The 18,327-nt window shown below is 34.8% G+C and overlaps 2 protein-coding genes across 2 annotated transcripts; both read right to left on the reverse strand.

Annotated features, from left to right (window-relative positions):
• Positions 1–8,580: 8,580 nt before the first annotated feature.
• LOC133038043 (uncharacterized) lies at positions 8,581–9,402 on the reverse strand. The gene is made up of 2 exons (XM_061116025.1): positions 9,081–9,402; positions 8,581–8,915 (listed from the first exon to the last, which is right to left on the reverse strand). Exons 1-2 carry the CDS (start codon positions 9,400–9,402, stop codon positions 8,581–8,583), a joined length of 657 nt encoding a protein of 218 aa, XP_060972008.1.
• A 3,843-nt stretch (positions 9,403–13,245) lies between these two features.
• LOC115716526 (uncharacterized) lies at positions 13,246–14,962 on the reverse strand. Its single transcript, XM_030645336.2, has 3 exons — positions 14,798–14,962; positions 14,349–14,593; positions 13,246–13,661 (listed from the first exon to the last, which is right to left on the reverse strand). Exons 1-3 carry the CDS (start codon positions 14,957–14,959, stop codon positions 13,325–13,327), a joined length of 744 nt encoding a protein of 247 aa, XP_030501196.2. The 5' UTR covers positions 14,960–14,962; the 3' UTR covers positions 13,246–13,324.
• Positions 14,963–18,327: the final 3,365 nt, after the last annotated feature.

Consider the following 18,327-nt stretch of genomic DNA (forward strand, 5'->3'; position numbering starts at 1 on the left):
GTACGGAATGTATATGCTACAATATATTATTAAAGGGTATGACATAGCATTATCAATACTAGTACAAGACGAGTACAGAGTGCATGTGGTATAACATCCAGTTGTACTCAGAGTATAAACAAACCCTACCAATACTAGTATTAGAAAGATATTTAGACATATGGTATAGAGGGCGTACTTCTGTTAAGAACGTTCTTGATTCATCTGTTGAGCCTTGTAAGTAGGTGTATGGGCGCCCAGTTACAAGTCAGATTGTCTGTTTATATATTTTATATTTTTCTTACTGAGTCTGTCGACTCACAGATATAATTTCAGGTGTAGATAAAGAAAAAGTGAAGGCTGAGCACAGTGAGTCTAGGGACAACACGGGCTCCTATTTTGTAGTCGATGGGTGACACCTTTTGAAACATAATATATTTTGAAATGTTTAAAAAGTTTAATTACGGGATGTCGACACTTGTAAGAATATGTATTTGATTAAGTAAAGTTTATTAAATTGTGAAAGTTTTAATTAATCATATTTTTTTGGTTAAACCCTTTGATTAGCAAAGGTTGTCACAGTAATTTAAAAAGTGCTATACCGTGCCTAATCAAGTAGGTTAACATTAATTTGAGGCCATGTCATCGATCTATGCTAATTTTGGGATAACAGATTATTTATGCGTGGTTGTGCAATTATTTATCAAAGGGTAAATACTATATTACACTCTATATTTAGCAAAAATTATTGATTACACCCTTACGGATCACGGCTAGTTAGGCTCTGATATCATTTTTGATGCTCCCACTTTACATTTGTAGTCCTATATATACTTACATAGTATAAAGAGGTAGCTGCATCCTTGGAATGAGGATTGTTCTTGCAAACAACCACGAGTGTTTGCAGCATATTTTGTTCTTGAAAACTTCCCAAAAAATTACTGATATTCTTAAGATTAATCTAGGTTATTAGTATGCTTTACTTTGGAGTTTTTTTTTTATAGACTCATAATGGTTGTGTTCAATAATGAAACCATGCATGTATAGAGGAGATATTTTTAGTGTTTGTAATATTCATCACGTTTTTTTTAAATTGTTTTTGGCTAAGTCATTATTTCCATATGTTTGATTGAAAATTTGAAACATATTTAGGATAATACTTGGGTGGAGGCTAATAAACGTTTGTACCATTTTAACAACTTTCTTCTCACTAAAATGTTTCCCATTTTAAGTTTTGTTTATATATTATTCAAAGTTATTTGGAATTATTAACACACCCAAAAACGTCTCTTTACCAATTATACCTTACATATATGCTTAAATTTTATACCATAGATATTTTATCTGGACATAAAATAAAAGTGAAATGAAACCTTATCTTGATTACACGTGTTTTAATTCATTATGATGGTATAGTCTATTTCATTCAAACTATAAAATATATATTATTGTAGGTTAATTTGATTCTACAATGCACACCTTTAATAAAAGGAGAATATTGATGCACTTTTATATATTTCGACATTCAAAAGAAAAAAAAAATTAATCTAATTTTTTTTCTTCATGTTTACGTTATAATTATTTAAAACATCTTATAAAATTTTGAGAAATTCGAAATAATTTACAATATAGAAAGTAGTGTTCAAACAATCTATTTCACACACGTATAAAATAAAATAGTCACGTGTGCAACAGTACACTTTTTGAACCCTATTTTCGGCGTGTTAAATTTTTTTAAATTTCTTAAATTTTGCAGGATATCTAAAATAGTTATAACGTGCATGATCATGAGAAAAAAAATTGACTAAAAAGTTATTTATGATGCTAAAACAGATAGGAGTACATTAATACATCCATTTAAAATTATCTTTTTAATAAAATAAATAAATTTTTAAATTTTATAAACATGTCAATAATAATATACAAGGAACTTTTATAGTGCATTTTTTTTTTTACGAAATCAATACACATCCTACTATTTTAACATCCATAATAATATACAGAGAGCTTTTATGGTGCACACAATCTCTGTGGCAAAGCCAACCATGTATTTTAGGGGTGGCAAATTTTCTTTATAAATATAAATAGAATATTAATAAAAGAAAATATAAATTTTGTTGGAGAACTTTCTTTAAACTTTATACTATACATTTTATGAGGATAAACATAAAAATATTATAAATAAAAATTTAAAAAAAAAATTAAAGGATAAAACTACTAAAAATTAAATTTTATGGGGGCAAAATTAAAATTATTTAAAATTTTCTATATAGAAATGTAATTTTTCAAAACATGAGTGGGGTCATGTGCCCCCATATGACCCCTTGTTGCTCCGCCACTGCACGATATAATCTACAACTTGTTGTACATGTGTCTCTTTTATTTTATAATATACTATTTGGACCCTATTTTTGTATAATGAAATATTCTGAATCTCTTAAAATGTATAAAATGACTATAACACACAAGTCTTAATAACTAGAATAAACATCATCGAATTTTTTTTTTTTTTAAAAAAAAACAATATGATTATTTCAATATTATAAATAAAAAAAGTGCATTGGTACACCATTTTGAGTGTGGTGCACTATAAAAGAATTCATTGTATGTACACTGTATAAAATTTTTGAAGAGAAAAACTCAAATTTAATCATCCATATAGAATTTGTATTTTTTTTTTTTTTTTCTTTTTTACATTCCTAATAGTTTAAAACCGTCACCTATAACAGGGTATAGGTGATGATTTTAAACAGTCAAGAAGTCCACATTAGTAACAGTTTTTAACTGATGCCTATTTTGCCCGTTTTGCGACGGTCGTATAGGTGACAGTTATAGAAACCGACGGGAATACTTTAAACGACTGTTTAAAACGTCAGGAAAAACCATTTTTATAATAGTGTCTGGCAACGATTCTCCAGCCAATGTCTGGCCCCACGCGCTGGACCATTCGAGTCCCCACGTACCGGCGACCTCAACCCCCAAGCGGCACCGCCTCTTTTGCCGCCATTAGCTTGGGATCGAAAGTCAAAGTTTGGAGGTTTAAACTTTGAACGAATTTTTTGGCCACCTCTGGTGTCCGTCTGACAAGTCATCTTCACCACTAGACTCAACTTGCTGAGGAGAACAACCTACACTAAGCCATTTCACATAACCTGCTACTTTTTTTGGTGATGTTTTTGTAGCTCTGTCTCTTTCCAGTGACTTTCTAGCGATATCATGTACTATTTCGACAAATGGTTGGCATGGGTGCGATTTACTCGTTTTGATGTATACTATCCTTATTTTTGATGATGTTTTCAGTATACCAACTTTTATTGCCTTCGATAGTTAATGTGCACTGCTTAGGTGAGGTTTTGAAGCTCCAAACTTTAAATATAGTCATATTATTTGTCGTTGGACTTGGTTTTGAAAGTAGAATGCAATGATAATAATTATTTAGCCATTTGATGGTATAGGTGAGAGTGATATTTAAAATTGGACTAAACAATTGGAGCTCGAGACTTGAGAGCTTAAGATCGTCTTTTGGACAAAGTTTAACGATTTGGGAGAGATAGGGACTCAACTTGATTATTAGACTTGATATTTATATGTGTTGAATAATATTAGACATATTCTAATATTTATGATTTGCAAATTGTTTAAAAAATTAAAAACTTAATATGCACGGTTTTTTGGATTGTTCTGGAGCACTGAGTGCTAAATGTATTTTTGTATAAATAATTATGCAGTTTATGATTTTTTGGTTTATTCAAAATACAACCGTTATGCTGCCGAATTTTCTAGAAAATAAAAAAAGAATATGTTCTTTTGTTATTCTTATTATTTATCCTACTTTTGGTTATACTGATGAGAATCATTTTGATCATGATTAATGCATATTGTTGTTCCACGACCTAGTCTCTATGTCATTATAGGTAAATCAGGTGCGTACTCACCTGTAGGTGAAAGATCTAGAATCTGTACAGGAGTGAATTGAATCTGAGCCTCAGTATTATGGTGGTTATCAAGTGCGACTATTCGGTTTTGAATGTTAATTTCTATGATTAGTATTGAGAGCTACGGGTCTAATAAACGATGTGATACGCATTTAATGCTTATTTTGTGATTATATGTGGTCTCTCTACTTTGTTATACATTTTGATAATGGTGATGAGATATGTTATTTTTTTAAAATACATGCAAGAATTTTTATTAAATCAAGGGTTCTTCGATATTATTAACCGCACGTAGTAGAGAAAGAAAGGAAAACTTGTACAAGAATAAAAAGGTATAAAGAAACAGCATTTGACACAGAAAAACCATTAAAAAGATACTAGAAATCACCCATACAATGGCATAGAAATTAAAGGAAAACATATGTATACATAAAAATTAAAAAGAAGGAAGGAAATATATACACTACAAGAAATGTCACTTTTACCAGCACAGTTCGCTACTGCGCTGGTAAAAGTAACTTTTACCAGCGCATTTCACAAATTGCACTGGCAAAGAGGTCAAAGTTTTACCAGCGTACATTTGCAGTGGCGAAAATCTAACTTTTACCAGCGCATTTATGTGCTGGGAAAAGTCATCTTTGCCAGCGCTTTTTATTTTATGTTGGGAAAAGTTCTAATACCAACATTGATTTACCAACCCCCTTTTGCCAACACAGCACAAGTAAATTCTATTTTACCAGCGGAATACTAACTTTTGCCAGTACAAAAATGTGTTGGCAAAAGTGACATTTCTTGTAGTGATACATGAGAGTGTTAAGTAAATAGGAAAGCCAGAGCGACTCGAGAAATAAAAATTCTAGTGAGCACCATAAAAAAAAAATATGTGTGTGTACTGACACTAGCGAGAAGGCAGTAATGATTTTGTCTTTCCTTTGATCATCCGTTGGTAACTATTAACTAGTTTCTTATACGAAAAATATAAAAGAAACTGAGGAATAGTGTTTAGGAGAAAAATTGAGAGGAAATTAGACTCTATACTCTTTTTATATTGTTCTCTTTTATTTTTATCTTCTTTTTTAAAGTCTATCATTTTTACTTCTTCTTTTAAATATTGTACCAATTTTGTCTCTGTCACTTTAAGATACTCTTCATGTGACTCCCTTATGTCAGGGTATTTTTGATACAAATACATATAAAAAGAAGTATGTTTCAATTAAATAAAAATTAGAGGTAAATTTAGTTATTTGATTAATAAAAGAGGTATTTTTTAACTTATCCCAAAAATTGATGACTAGTAAAAAGCCCACGTGGATTAAATTGAAGGGGTAAGTTGAAAAATACCTCTTTTATTAATCAATTGATCAAATTTACCTAAAATTTTATATTTAATTGAAACATACCTCTTTTTATATGTATTGTACTCAAAATATCCTTACATATGAGAGTCACATGGAGAGTATCTTGAAGTGATAGGAGCAAAATTGGTACAATTTTGAAAAAAGAGGTAAAAATGATAGACTTTAAAAAAGTGGGTAAAAACAAAAGAGGACAATATAAAAAGAGTATATAGTGTAATTTCCTCTAAATTGAGGAAGGTCCATATAAGGATTGGACAAGTCGAGACCAGCCCAATTAAGGGCCCACTAAAAACGGAAGAGGAGAGGAGGAAGGCCCAACAAACAAGCAAGATAAAAGCCCAAAACAGAAAAGGCTCCAGATGTGTCATCTCTAGGGCCCACAAGAAGCAATCTACTTCAGATGACCAAGGCGAGTACATAGCATGGGTCAGGCTGAGATAAGACCATCTCGAATTGGATTAAAATAAGAGCATACCCATCCTAGAAAGGGAAGTTCTTGATAGATCCGAGATGAGATAAATCTTACCTCGGATTGGACAAAGTCAAACCCGACTAAGACGATCAAGACGGGTAACTTGATCTCGAATTAAGGTCAAGACAATATCTATGACAGTCAGTAGTCCCGTGATCCGTAAGGGGAAACACCGGGTAAGCTGTACAATCCCACACCGCCTGGGGAAGGTCAAGTGGGATGATTCTGAGACTGTGTAGGTATGGGACTACACAGTTGAAGAGAGCTTAAATGGATTGATTGGTACTACCTATATCAACAAGGTGCATCTTGTTGATATAGGTAGTACCAATCAATCCATTTAAGCCATCTTCAACTGTGTAGTCCCATACCTACACAGTCTCAGAATCATCCCACTTGACCTTCCCCAGGCGGTGTGGGATTGCACAGCTTACCCGGTGTTTCCCCTTACGGATCACGGGACTACTGACTGTCACAATCACCCCCCCTTACGGGGTCCGACGTCCTCGTCGACCACACTTCCGGCTGGGTCAAGGCTCTGATACCATTTGTAACGTCCCCGCTTCAAGCCTCCATTGGGCCCTTACACCCACGGACTAATGGCTCTTATACACGAGTACGCCACTCTGGCTGCTTCCTGGATTGATGACTGACCCTACAGACCAACATAAGTGTTTCCAGCGTGCTTTGTCCTTATATCAGATTCTAGTTCCCAAGTGGCTTCTTCCACTTTACTATTCTTCCAGAGTACTTTAACCAACGATATGGTTTTAGTTCGAAGGACATTTTCCTTCTTATCCAGAATTTGCACTGGTTGTTCATCATATGATAAGTCAGGTTGTAATTCCAATGCTTCATAACTCAAAACGTGCATTGGATCAGATACATACTTCCTCAGCATGGAAACATGAAACACGTTATGCACTGCTGACAAGGAAGGAGGTAAGGCTAACCGATAAGCAACTTGCCCAACCTTCTCTAGAATTTCAAAAGGTCCAATAAACCTAGGGCTCAATTTACCTTTCTTTCCAAAACGTCTGATTCCCTTCATCGGGGATACTCGTAGAAAGACATGATCACCAGGTTGGAATGTAACATCCCGTCGCTTGGGATTTGCATAACTTTTCTGCCTGCTTTGAGAAGAAAGCATTCGAGCTTTGATCTTGTCTATTGCTTCATTTGTCTTCTGGACTAATTCAGGGCCTAGGTATTTCCGTTCTCCTGTTTCGTCCCAATGAATTGGGGAACGACACTTCCTGCCATAGAGCAGCTCATAGGGAGCCATTCCTATGGTACTTTGATAGCTATTGTTATAGGAGAATTCAATCAGAGGCAAATACTTACTCCAAGATCCTCCAAAATCCATAACACAAGCTCGTAACAAATCTTCAAGTATTTGAATAGTTCGTTCAGATTGCCCATCTGTTTGAGGATGAAAGGCTGTACTGAATTTCAAATTAGTTCCCATAGCCTTTTGCAAACTTACCCAAAACTTTGATGTAAATTTAGGATCCCTATCTGAAACGATTGACTTTGGTACTCCATGAAGACGAACAATTTCTTTCACATACAAATCAGCATACTGATCCACTGTATAGGTTACCTTAACAGGTAAGAAATGTGCTGACTTTGTAAAACGATCCACCACAACCCAAATTGAGTCATACATTCCTGTGGTTCTAGGCAAGCCAACCACAAAGTCCATTGCAATGTCTTCCCACTTCCATTCTGGAAGTGTTAATGGCTGAAGTAACCCCGCTGGTCGTTGATGCTCAGCTTTGATTTGCTGACAGGTTAAGCATTTAGTGACGTAGTCCACTACATCCCTCTTCATCCCATACCACCAGAAATAGGGCTTCAAGTCTTGATACATTTTGGTGGTTCCTGGATGTAATGAGTAAGGGGTAGTATGAGCTTCTTCCAGAATTTCCTTTTTAAGTTCACTGATATCAGGGACACACACCCGTGCTTTAAACAACAACATCCCAAGAGTTCCATCTTTCTTCTTCACGAATAGCACAGGAGCTCCCCAAGGTGACACACTAGGCCGAGTGAACCCTAGATCCAACATCCCTTGGAGTTGTATCTTCAGTTCTTTTAATTCAGCAGGTGCCATTCGGTAGGGTGCCTTTGAAACAGGTTCTGCTCCAGGAATTAAATCAATGATGAAATCTATTTCCCGCTGAGGTGGTAACCCAGGTAATTCCTCTGGAAACACATCTAAGAATTCCTTAACCACTTTAACTTCTTCAGGTCCAAGTAACACAGGTTTACTGGAATCTACCACCACTGCTAGAAATCCAACACATCCATTTCGTAACAAATCCCTAGCTTTCAACGCTGAGATTCTTGGAACACGAGAACCTTGGACCGAACCAACAAAAACAAAAGGTTCCTCATTCCCCGGTTCAAAAGTCACCATTTTCCGTTTACAATCAATACTAGCAGAGTATTTGGACAAAAAGTCCATACCAAGTATAACATCGAATTCGGCCAATGGTAACTCCACGAGATCAGCGCTTAATTCTCTATCTTCAATTCTAATTAATACTGACCTAACCCACTTTCTTGATACAATTAACTCACCATTGGGCAACAGGGTTCCAAACCACGTCTCAAAAATATCACTGGGTCTATCAAGCTGATCAAGAACCCTTGATGACACATAAGACCGAGTAGCACCCGAATCAAATAAAACAGTATAAGCAAAACCATTGATTAGAAGCTGACCTGTAACTACTGAAGGGCTGGCAGCAGCATCTGCCTGAGTTACAGCAAATACACGAGCAGGTGCAGGCACAGATTTGACCTCAGGCTTCGGTTCCTCTCTCTTCAACTAAGGACAGTCTTTCTTGAGATGTCCCACCGAACCACACTGAAAGCAGGCCCTCCGGTTACAAGTTCCGGGGTGATGCTTCTTGCAACACGGGCACTCAGGATAGGAATAAGTCTGACGTCCTCTTCTGTTCTGGTTTCCTCGAAACCTTTTTCCTTGCCCTGAACTTCCCGAGGATGGGAAAGTTCTTTTCTTCTGTTCAAAGGTAGAACCCCCATTCTCTTTTTCAGGTCCAGACATAGGGAGAACAGTGATCCCACCAACACCAGAAGACTCTCGGGTTTCTTGCAAAAATTTAACTGCTCCTTCAGCTCGAAGAGCCTTATCAACCATTTCTGCATAAGTTGTGGTATCATTTGTTGTAATAACCAGGTCATGCCTGATCTTGGCATTCAGCCCAGCCAAATACTTTTCTTTCTTGCTGAAATCTGTTGGTACGATCCCGGAGGCTAACTTAGCCAAGCGATCAAACTTGGTTGTATATTCAGTCACTGACATACCCTCACCTTGTACCGACTCTACAAATTCCTTCCGCTTTGCACTGCGGACCGCCTCATTGTAATACTTGGCATTGAACGATTCCCGGAACTCTTCCCAGGTCATTCTGGTCACATCCCTGGTGAGGGATACCATCTCCCACCATATCAGGGCATCTTCTTGAAATTGAAACGTGGCACATGCCACTCTATCATTTCCGACCACTCCCATGAAATTCAGTATTCTTTCGATAACAGTCAACCACTGCTCCGCTTTTAAAACATCAGGGCCTCCCAGAAATACTGGAGGTGCTTGCTTCCTGAATCTCTCATATAAAGGCTCCATGCGGTTACCAGCAACATGTTGCTCAGCTGGCACTGCAGGGGCTGCAGGAACCGCAGCAGGCGGTTGTGGGGGAGGCTCAACAGGAGCATCCCGTTGCCTAAGTCGTCGAATCTCTTCTTCTTGTTGCTCAATTCTAGTTTGCATCTCAGCAAACCTTTGTTCCCAATCAACCGGGGCCTGAGGTGGATTCTCCTGTCCACCTCTCGGGACTCGACCGCGGCCTCTACCGCGTCCACGGGGGTTTTGGGGATTTCTACCACCCCGACCACCTCCGGTCTCAACCAATTCACCCTGCCTTCTAACGTTTCGCTGGTCGTCCATTATTTAGGACTTAGCCTGCGAACCCACAAGGCACGTAGGTCAGACAGTGGTCAAAATATTTTCAAGACCGCAATTAAGATTTAAAACATCTCAATTAATCATATATACATCACAACATATCTTAAAACAGTTTGCAAAAAGAAATAAAGCTTACGGAACCGTGAGTTGAACTCGACACTGGCCTTGATTGTACATATCTTGACGGTCTTCAGTGGACAACCCGGTGGCTCTGATACCAAACTGTAACGCCCGTATTTTATAATAATAAACTCGAAAATTAATTTTAATAATTTATATATTAATAACCATATGGATCGAGATCCCGAGTATCAAAATACAAGTTAAAAATACTTTACTACTATCTACGCATATATTTTTTTTTAAAAGTTTAGCGGACATGCATCCTCAAAATACACTCCAAAATACTAAGAAATCGAAACCCTCCAAGTTGCACTGCCGCGATATGTACAATCATGCCGAGTTCTGCCTCACTGTTCCTCCAGCTTTGCTTTTCCTTTACCTACACAAGGTAGCAAACTGATGAGTCAACAGACTCAGTAAGATATGCAAGAAATATATAAAAGTATTGCAATGCCGGCTTTATGATTAAGCCGCCCTGAGCTCAATAACCAAGCTCACCAAATGGTTAAGAACGTTCTTAAGGGTAGTACGACTACTGTACCAAATGCACTAAAGTACCAACTCTGTACTTGTGTTGGTAGAGCCCTAACTGTACTCCCGAGAATTACTAAGTGTTGTACCACGAACACGACGTACCCTGGGTACTCGTGTTGGTAACACCGTAACCACATTAACATGCAATACTATACTAACACTCTAATAATCATTTTATATTAGTGCTAGTAGTATAACAATCAAAACAAGCATATACATTCATATATATATTCTTACGCTATCTTACCTCGTTCCGTGCTCAAGTGTGCCGGTCAGCCTGAGTGGAAGTGCAGCTTGACGTTTTACAGGGCCCTAAACCATAATGTTCAAAATCCGATGAGAGACTCGCTAAAACACTTATCGGGGATTTAAAATAGAAACTAAGCTTAACCCTATCGATAAATAGGATGCCAATACCCTAAATTACTTAAAAACAGGAAAAACTAGGGTTCGGGAAAAATTCCCAACCGGTAGGCCGGTTCCCAACTGGAACCCCAGTTCCTGGGTACCAACCGGTCGACCGGTTGCAAGGGGCTTCCCAGAACCGGTCGACCGGTTCTGAGATGGGAACAAAAATTTGATCCCCATTAATTCAAATCAAGCCCAAAACTTCTAAAAACTTCCAGAATACCTGTATACATCATTCCAAACCAATCCCAAGCAGCAAATCACAACAATTCACTCAAATTCCAAAAACACCATTAAAGACCTAACTAAGGTTTTCTAAGCTTTAACTTGAACAATTCACAACCTAAGGCTCAATCCCAGCTTAAAACAGTAAGAATAAACATTACCCAACTTCAGCAAATGAACCCAAATTGAAATCATACACACAGCCCCTATTTGAACTTAAAACATCAAAACATAAACTCAAAACTTATGTAAAACTTGAGTAAAGTTACTAAAGAAATATACCTTGATTTAAACTGCTAAAAACCTGCTAGAGTGCAAAGATTTCAGCAAAGAAACTCTTCCCTTCTAGCTGTTCTTGCTGGTTCGAAAAAAAAGGAGAGGTGAAGAAAGGTTTATGATTTTTCTTCTAGGTTAAGCTTAACTATCCCATTTATTTTCCAAAATAGATTAATGATAATCTAATTAAATTGGACAGCTTCCACTACACACATAAAGCCAAAAGAATGGAAAGACCTAAATACCCCTCACTAAGAAAACAAAGATTAAAACAACCCAAGGGTTAATTGGTCATTTTCCAAACCCCGAAAATTCTAACGCCTCTAATATCTAACAATGATATCCCGAATAAATTCTAAATCATATAAAATACGACTCTCTATAGGCCCAACGTCGCTTTCCACAGCTTCCGAACACAATCACAGAAATTGAGAAATTTACATAAATAGCATAATAAATATATACGAACTCGAATAAATTCCCGAAATCATATTATTATTAATAATAATAAAATCTCATACATAAACCCTAATTATTTAATAATTCAAGGTATTAATCATATGCGGTCTTTACAATTATTCCCCCGTTAAAAGGATTTCGCCCCCGAAATCTACCTGAACAATTCAGGATGCTGAGTAGTCCCGTGATCCGTAAGGGGAAACACCGGGTAAGCTGTACAATCCCACACCGCCTGGGGAAGGTCAAGTGGGATGATTCTGAGACTGTGTAGGTATGGGACTACATAGTTGAAGAGAGCTTAAATGGATTGATTGGTACTACCTATATCAACAAGGTGCATCTTTTTTTTCGGTAGCCCATCTCGAAAGAACTCCACAGTTAAGCGTGCTTGGCCTGGAGCAATTTCAAGGATGGGTGACCTCCTGGGAAGTTTTCTCAGGATGCGTGTGAGTGAGAACAAAGCACTCTGGAAACACTTGTGTTGGTCTGTAGGGTCAGTCATCAATCCAGGAAGCAGCTAGAGTGGCGTACTCGTGTATAAGAGCCATTAGTCCGTGGGTGTAAGGGCCCAATGGAGGCTTGAAGCGGGGACGTTACAATATCTATCCCAAATGGCCGAGATAAGATTTATTATAATCGAATGGGACTCACCCCATCTCGACCCTGGGAAAAGGAAAATTATACTATTGACAAATAAGAATTGGGAGAACTACAACCTAAAATTGACCGACCGAACAGAGTAAAAGAAATGAAATATTAGAAAGGTTAATTAGGATTTTTACCCCCGAACTTTGACATGTACCAAATCATGCCCTCTAAACTTTTAAGGTCGTTAAAAATACCCCTTGAACTATTGAGATTGTTGGATTTAAGGACTTTTGTCTAATTTTAGTGAAAAAAGTCTAACATGGATAAAAGTTTAGGGAGCATTATTTAGTATATGTCAAAGTTCGAAGGATATGATTTGGTAGATATTAAAGTTTGGGGAGCATGATTTAGTACATAAACAATTACTGAAAATAGTAAAATTGAATGAGATTAGACAAAGTCCTTAAATTTAACAATCTTAATAGTTCAATAGAAATTTTTAACGGCCAAAAAAGTTCAAACAACATTAATTGGCCATACAAGTCAGTTTATACCTAAAAATATTAACAATCATTAAACATAATTATTTAGAAAAGCTAATCATAAAAATCTGACAATTCAAGACAACACGTGTCAAACAAAGTATTAAATAGGTTACATTAAAGTGATTATACATGGAAGATACAAAATAACTAAAAGCTTAGGTGATCTTGTTAGGCAAAAAATTTAATTAATTTTGTTTTTTCCAATTCAATTGAAGAAACTTCTTTAATTTGTTCTTAGTTTTTAATTAACGAAATATAAAATCAATTAATAATAATAGTTACCAAACAGCACCTTAATTAATTAATTGAACTATAACTAAATTGTAGTCAAGAAGAATAGTGAAATATGTTACTACATTTAACTTGGAATGTTACACAATATAGAGTTTCATATTATAGGTTAACCTAACAAAAAAAAATAACATTTAAATTGGTCTCATCCCAATCATTCCTAGTTCCTCACGTTTCGCGTAATTATTGTTGTCGTCGGAAACATCAACAACTCGAGCAGATTCGAAGGTAACATCCAAGAAATAGAGCATCAGAACCAAAATCAAACTAGAAACAAACATGGGAAGAGGACCAAATATCCATAAGAAAAGAGTGAAAGAGAAGTAGAAAGTACGTAACCCTAGAGACCAAAAAAAACTTCCTCTATGAACATTTCTCTCTACAAAATCAATTGTCAATTGTTGGTGTTGATCATCTTGTGATTTCTTCTTGTATGGTACATTAATTAGAATACTTGCTTGGTTAAAGTACCTATAATAACAAAACAAAAAAAAAAATTATATGCTTATGAATAATTACCAAATTAAAACAATATAATAACATTCCACTATTTTGACTATTCTAGTCCTTTATATCGAGACATCTCATTTTAACTTTTAGAATTTTATTTTTATAGTTTTTAAGGCGTAAGTTTACAAAAATGTTGCTCTTTTTAAAAAAGTTGTTTTAATTATGAGAATAATTTTATAAAAAAAAAATCTGGAAAATACTAGAATAAGGTATAATTAGTTACAGCCTGAAAAGCTAGGTGATTGGTTACCCTAAGGTAGCTGGTTACCTCTAATTATTTTATTTTAATTTTTTCTGTATAAAGTAGATTTTTGAAAATAATAATAAAAAAACGAAAACTATATTTTTTATAAATATTGTATAAAAACTCATAAAATGTGTAACTTCTTCTTTTTTAACAAGCATACTAACTCGCCCAAGTACTTGGTGAAAATATGTAGAATTATAACTTGACCAAACTTTCTATTAGAGTGGGGAAAAAAAATCTGACCAAATTGACCAATAATAGTCTTTGATGAATTTAATTGATTTTATTTTGTGAAACTTGATTTAATTGTCACAACACTAATTATTAAGATCAAATTAAATTATATAGATATAATTACAATATATTATTATAATAAGCAATTAAACAAAGAAAATAAATACCTTATAGATTGGACATTGAACAAGAAGGAAGCTAAGAAGCAAGCCAATATGGAAAAGTACTTGACAGATAAGCTGGCCTCACTTTTATTTCCGAAAACAAACAACTCGGTTTTGTTTCGGCCACCATCAGCCATTAACACCGCGATTAAAGAACTCAACATAATAGCCATCGACGCCAGAAGCGTCGAAGCCATCATATTGTTTCTCAATGTCTCAACCGAAACCATTCCATTTTTTTTCACATCCTACCATTAAAACAATAAATAATATATATCAAACACAATAGAGTTTGTAATTTTGTTGTTCATATTTTTTTCATATTATATCTCTTCAATATTTGTAATGATCAGGAGGTCTAAATTTATCTTTTATAAAACGTATAGAAAATATCCAAGCACATATGAAAGCGATCTTTTTTATTTGATTTTTTTTTTTTTATATTTGTTTACCTCCATCATAGCGCGGATCCAAAACCGTCGGTAGATGGCATTAACACCAATGACGGTGGTGTTCGGGTGGTTTCTAACTCTGTAGAGAAGCCAACAATGGTAAACCACCATAGCCAGTAGTCCCAATGGCACTAACATATAATCAATAATTCTTTTCTCCATTTCTTTTTTCTAAAATGAAAACTTTTTGAAATTTTGATATGGGGTTTAGATTTTAAATACATAATATTTTTCATTATATATGTGTGAAATTAATTAAACCCTAGCTAGCTATTAATTACCACCACTGTGTATACGGCGCCATCCGTGGCCATCAAGATCGAATCAATGGCATATCTTTCTTTAATGTCAAATATTATTAACCAAATAAGAATCGATCTATAATTAATCACTCTGCTAACATAATATATATATATATATATATATGCATTTAACCAATTATATTAATTTAATATGGGCTTTGTAGTTAAAGTGATCGAACGTAATAATATATTTATTAATTAATAAATGTTGTGGGTAGCTATCATTTTTTAGAATTGGTGTTTTAAAGAGCATATATTGTTACTAGACAGTAATGGTGACTAACACCTAAACCTTTAGGTTATCTTGTAATTGGTCATTGATACTATTTTCTAAAATTTATCACAATATCAAACAGCTTAAACTACGTACCAAAAAAGTATTATATATATATTGTGGTGGTGAAAAGTACCCTTAAGATCATTTCTGTCTATGTATAATATTATTATTCAGGTAGGTGAAAAAACAAAGTGCCAGCCAGCATTAGTTGTTTGGTTTAGTAATTTAATTTGAGATGAGTTTACATTGATAAATTAAGATATAGAATCGAGCATATCACAGATCATGTCTGAGCTAGATTGTTGTCAATCCCACATGGTACCTAATTATGTACGTGCATGTGCTCATTATTAACAGTACGTACTTTCACATATTTATTATTATTATTATTATTATTATATATGAATCTTGGGTTGGGTGGATATATATATATATATATATATGTATAAATACTATTTAATTGTTATATATAGAACTTATATATATTATCAAACTAATAAAATTGAAAATGTAACATTTATGATATATAGCCTATATAGATTATACCATCTCATGGTCTATTTATTTGATGACTAAATTAAAAGATTTTATCTCTAGGTCAATAATAGTATATATAAGAAGAATATTGTGTTAATGTTATATTAGCACAATTTAATTTGTTTTTATTATGGGTAAGTATTATCCATTTAGGGTTTTCATAAAATTTTCCAATTTTCTAGCAACCATTATTATATACGGATATATAGGGAAATTTGAATTTATATACATTTTTTATACCTAAATTAATTTTTTAAATTAATAATTGAAAAAATATGATCACTTTTCCCTAAACTCTAAAATACCCCTCTCATTATTCTCAACCATCTCTCTTCCTCTTTTCTCTCTCAAAGCAAACCCAAAACCAAACTAAGAAAGCACCACCCAAATCCAACCGAACCATGGCGTTCCACCCAAAACGCCGATCGAGCACCACCCACGGTTAATCACCGCACCCACACTAGACCGCACACACCCACCGACGCTAGACCGCACCCACCCACCCTAGATCGCACCCACCCACTCTTGACCGCCCCCACCCACTCTTGACCGACCGAACCGTTGTGACCACCACGGAGATCCACGAAGGGATCTCGATCTCCACCGAACCACCGTGAGCACCAGGAAAACCATCGGGCCCATCGGACCCACGAACAAATTTGCCCAATCAAGAGCATCGGGCCCGACCATCGGACCCATCGGACCACATGGAATTTTCACCGTTTTGGCACATCGTCCACTACCATCGGCCCCAACTATCGGGCCCCATCAGGCCCCATCGGGCCTTCATCTTCTTTGATGAAAATACACTAAATCACACCCTAAAAATCACAGAATCTAAATCTATCAAGAAAAAGCATTTTCACCCTAAATCAACAATTAAAAAAATGAAAAATACCATGAAAAATGAAAAATACCGTGGGTGCGGAGTGTGGGTGCGGTGGTTAACTGTGGGTGGTGCTCGATCGGCGTTTTGGGTGGAACGCCGGTGGTTATGTTGGATTTGGGTGGTGCTTTCTTAGTTTGTTTTTGGGTTTGCTTTGAGAGAGAAAGGAGGAAGAGAGAGATGGTTGAGAATAATGAGATGGGTATTTTAGGGTTTAGAGAAAAGTGATCATATTTTTTCAATAGTTATAAGTATTAGTTTAAAAAATTAATTTAAATATAAAAGATGGATATAAATTTATATTTCCCTATATATATTATAGGGTCTCAACCATTTTTAACTTGAAAATTTGATAATAAGTCATTTCTAATAAAGTATTATTATTTGACAAATTAACTATACTCACTCGATATACTTTATTGTTAGTCATGATTTCCTGTACTAATTATATTTAAATTAAAATATATGAGATACAATATTTAAATACACCAATAATAATATGTCATCTTTAGTATTTTTTTCCTAATAAGAGTCTCTTTTTCTCCCAAAACCAATTTATTACACTATATGAGTTGAAAAATGTCTAATCTAATAACCTAATTGATCCAATTATTATTTTTATGGAATTTCCCAATACATACTCTTTTTTGCTAGTAATTAAATACTCAAATCTTGAAAAATAACCGCACAAGTACTCAAATTATCGATTTTTCATTATTCCCATCAATAACAACTCCTTTTGTAGGTCCAAAAAATATCATGTGTTGATCCATATTCCTCTAACTAATTATTTTTAATTCAAATTATTTTAATAATTTTAAAATAAAAAATAATTCCCGTATCTGCCCCTCAGACTCCCATGCTTACCTATTCTCGTACCCAACCTCCTCCCCTTTTACACCCCATGTCAATTTCACACGATCTTGTAGAACGTATATATATATATTAGTTATGGTTACAAGTTTCGTTTTCCGGGAAGCTAATTCTCAACTTAACACTTAAGTAATTTTTAACCTAGGGGTAATTTAATCAGAACTAATTACCCCGAAATACCCCGATAATACCAAAAACAACCAAACCCAAAAACACCACCGGTAACACAAACTAATAATGTTGTGATATTTCTGGCCGCCAGTCGGGTCTCCATAATTGCCAGACTTGAAAAATATTTTTATTTTACCAATAACATATATTATACCCATATATTCTAATAAAATTTTCATAATTCATAAATTATGCTTATTCATTCAATTATACTTAAATTCCTAATTACCATGTAATTAGATTAGTAAAATCATAATCTTACCCTTTATACTCATAGCACACATATTATCTCATATTTTATAAAATATGCTCTAATTATTAAAATTAGATTTTCTGAGATATTACAAAGGTACTTTCTATCCATTATTGATGATTTCTCTAGTAAATTATGGGTTATTATTTTGAAAAGTAAAACTGAAGTGTTAGAGAAATTCACACATTATTGGAAAATAATGATAAAAACCAAACTAGTAAGAAAATCAAG

The sequence above is a fragment of the Cannabis sativa genome, chromosome 5 (assembly GCF_029168945.1).
Source record: "Cannabis sativa cultivar Pink pepper isolate KNU-18-1 chromosome 5, ASM2916894v1, whole genome shotgun sequence".
Taxonomy (NCBI): domain Eukaryota; kingdom Viridiplantae; phylum Streptophyta; class Magnoliopsida; order Rosales; family Cannabaceae; genus Cannabis; species Cannabis sativa.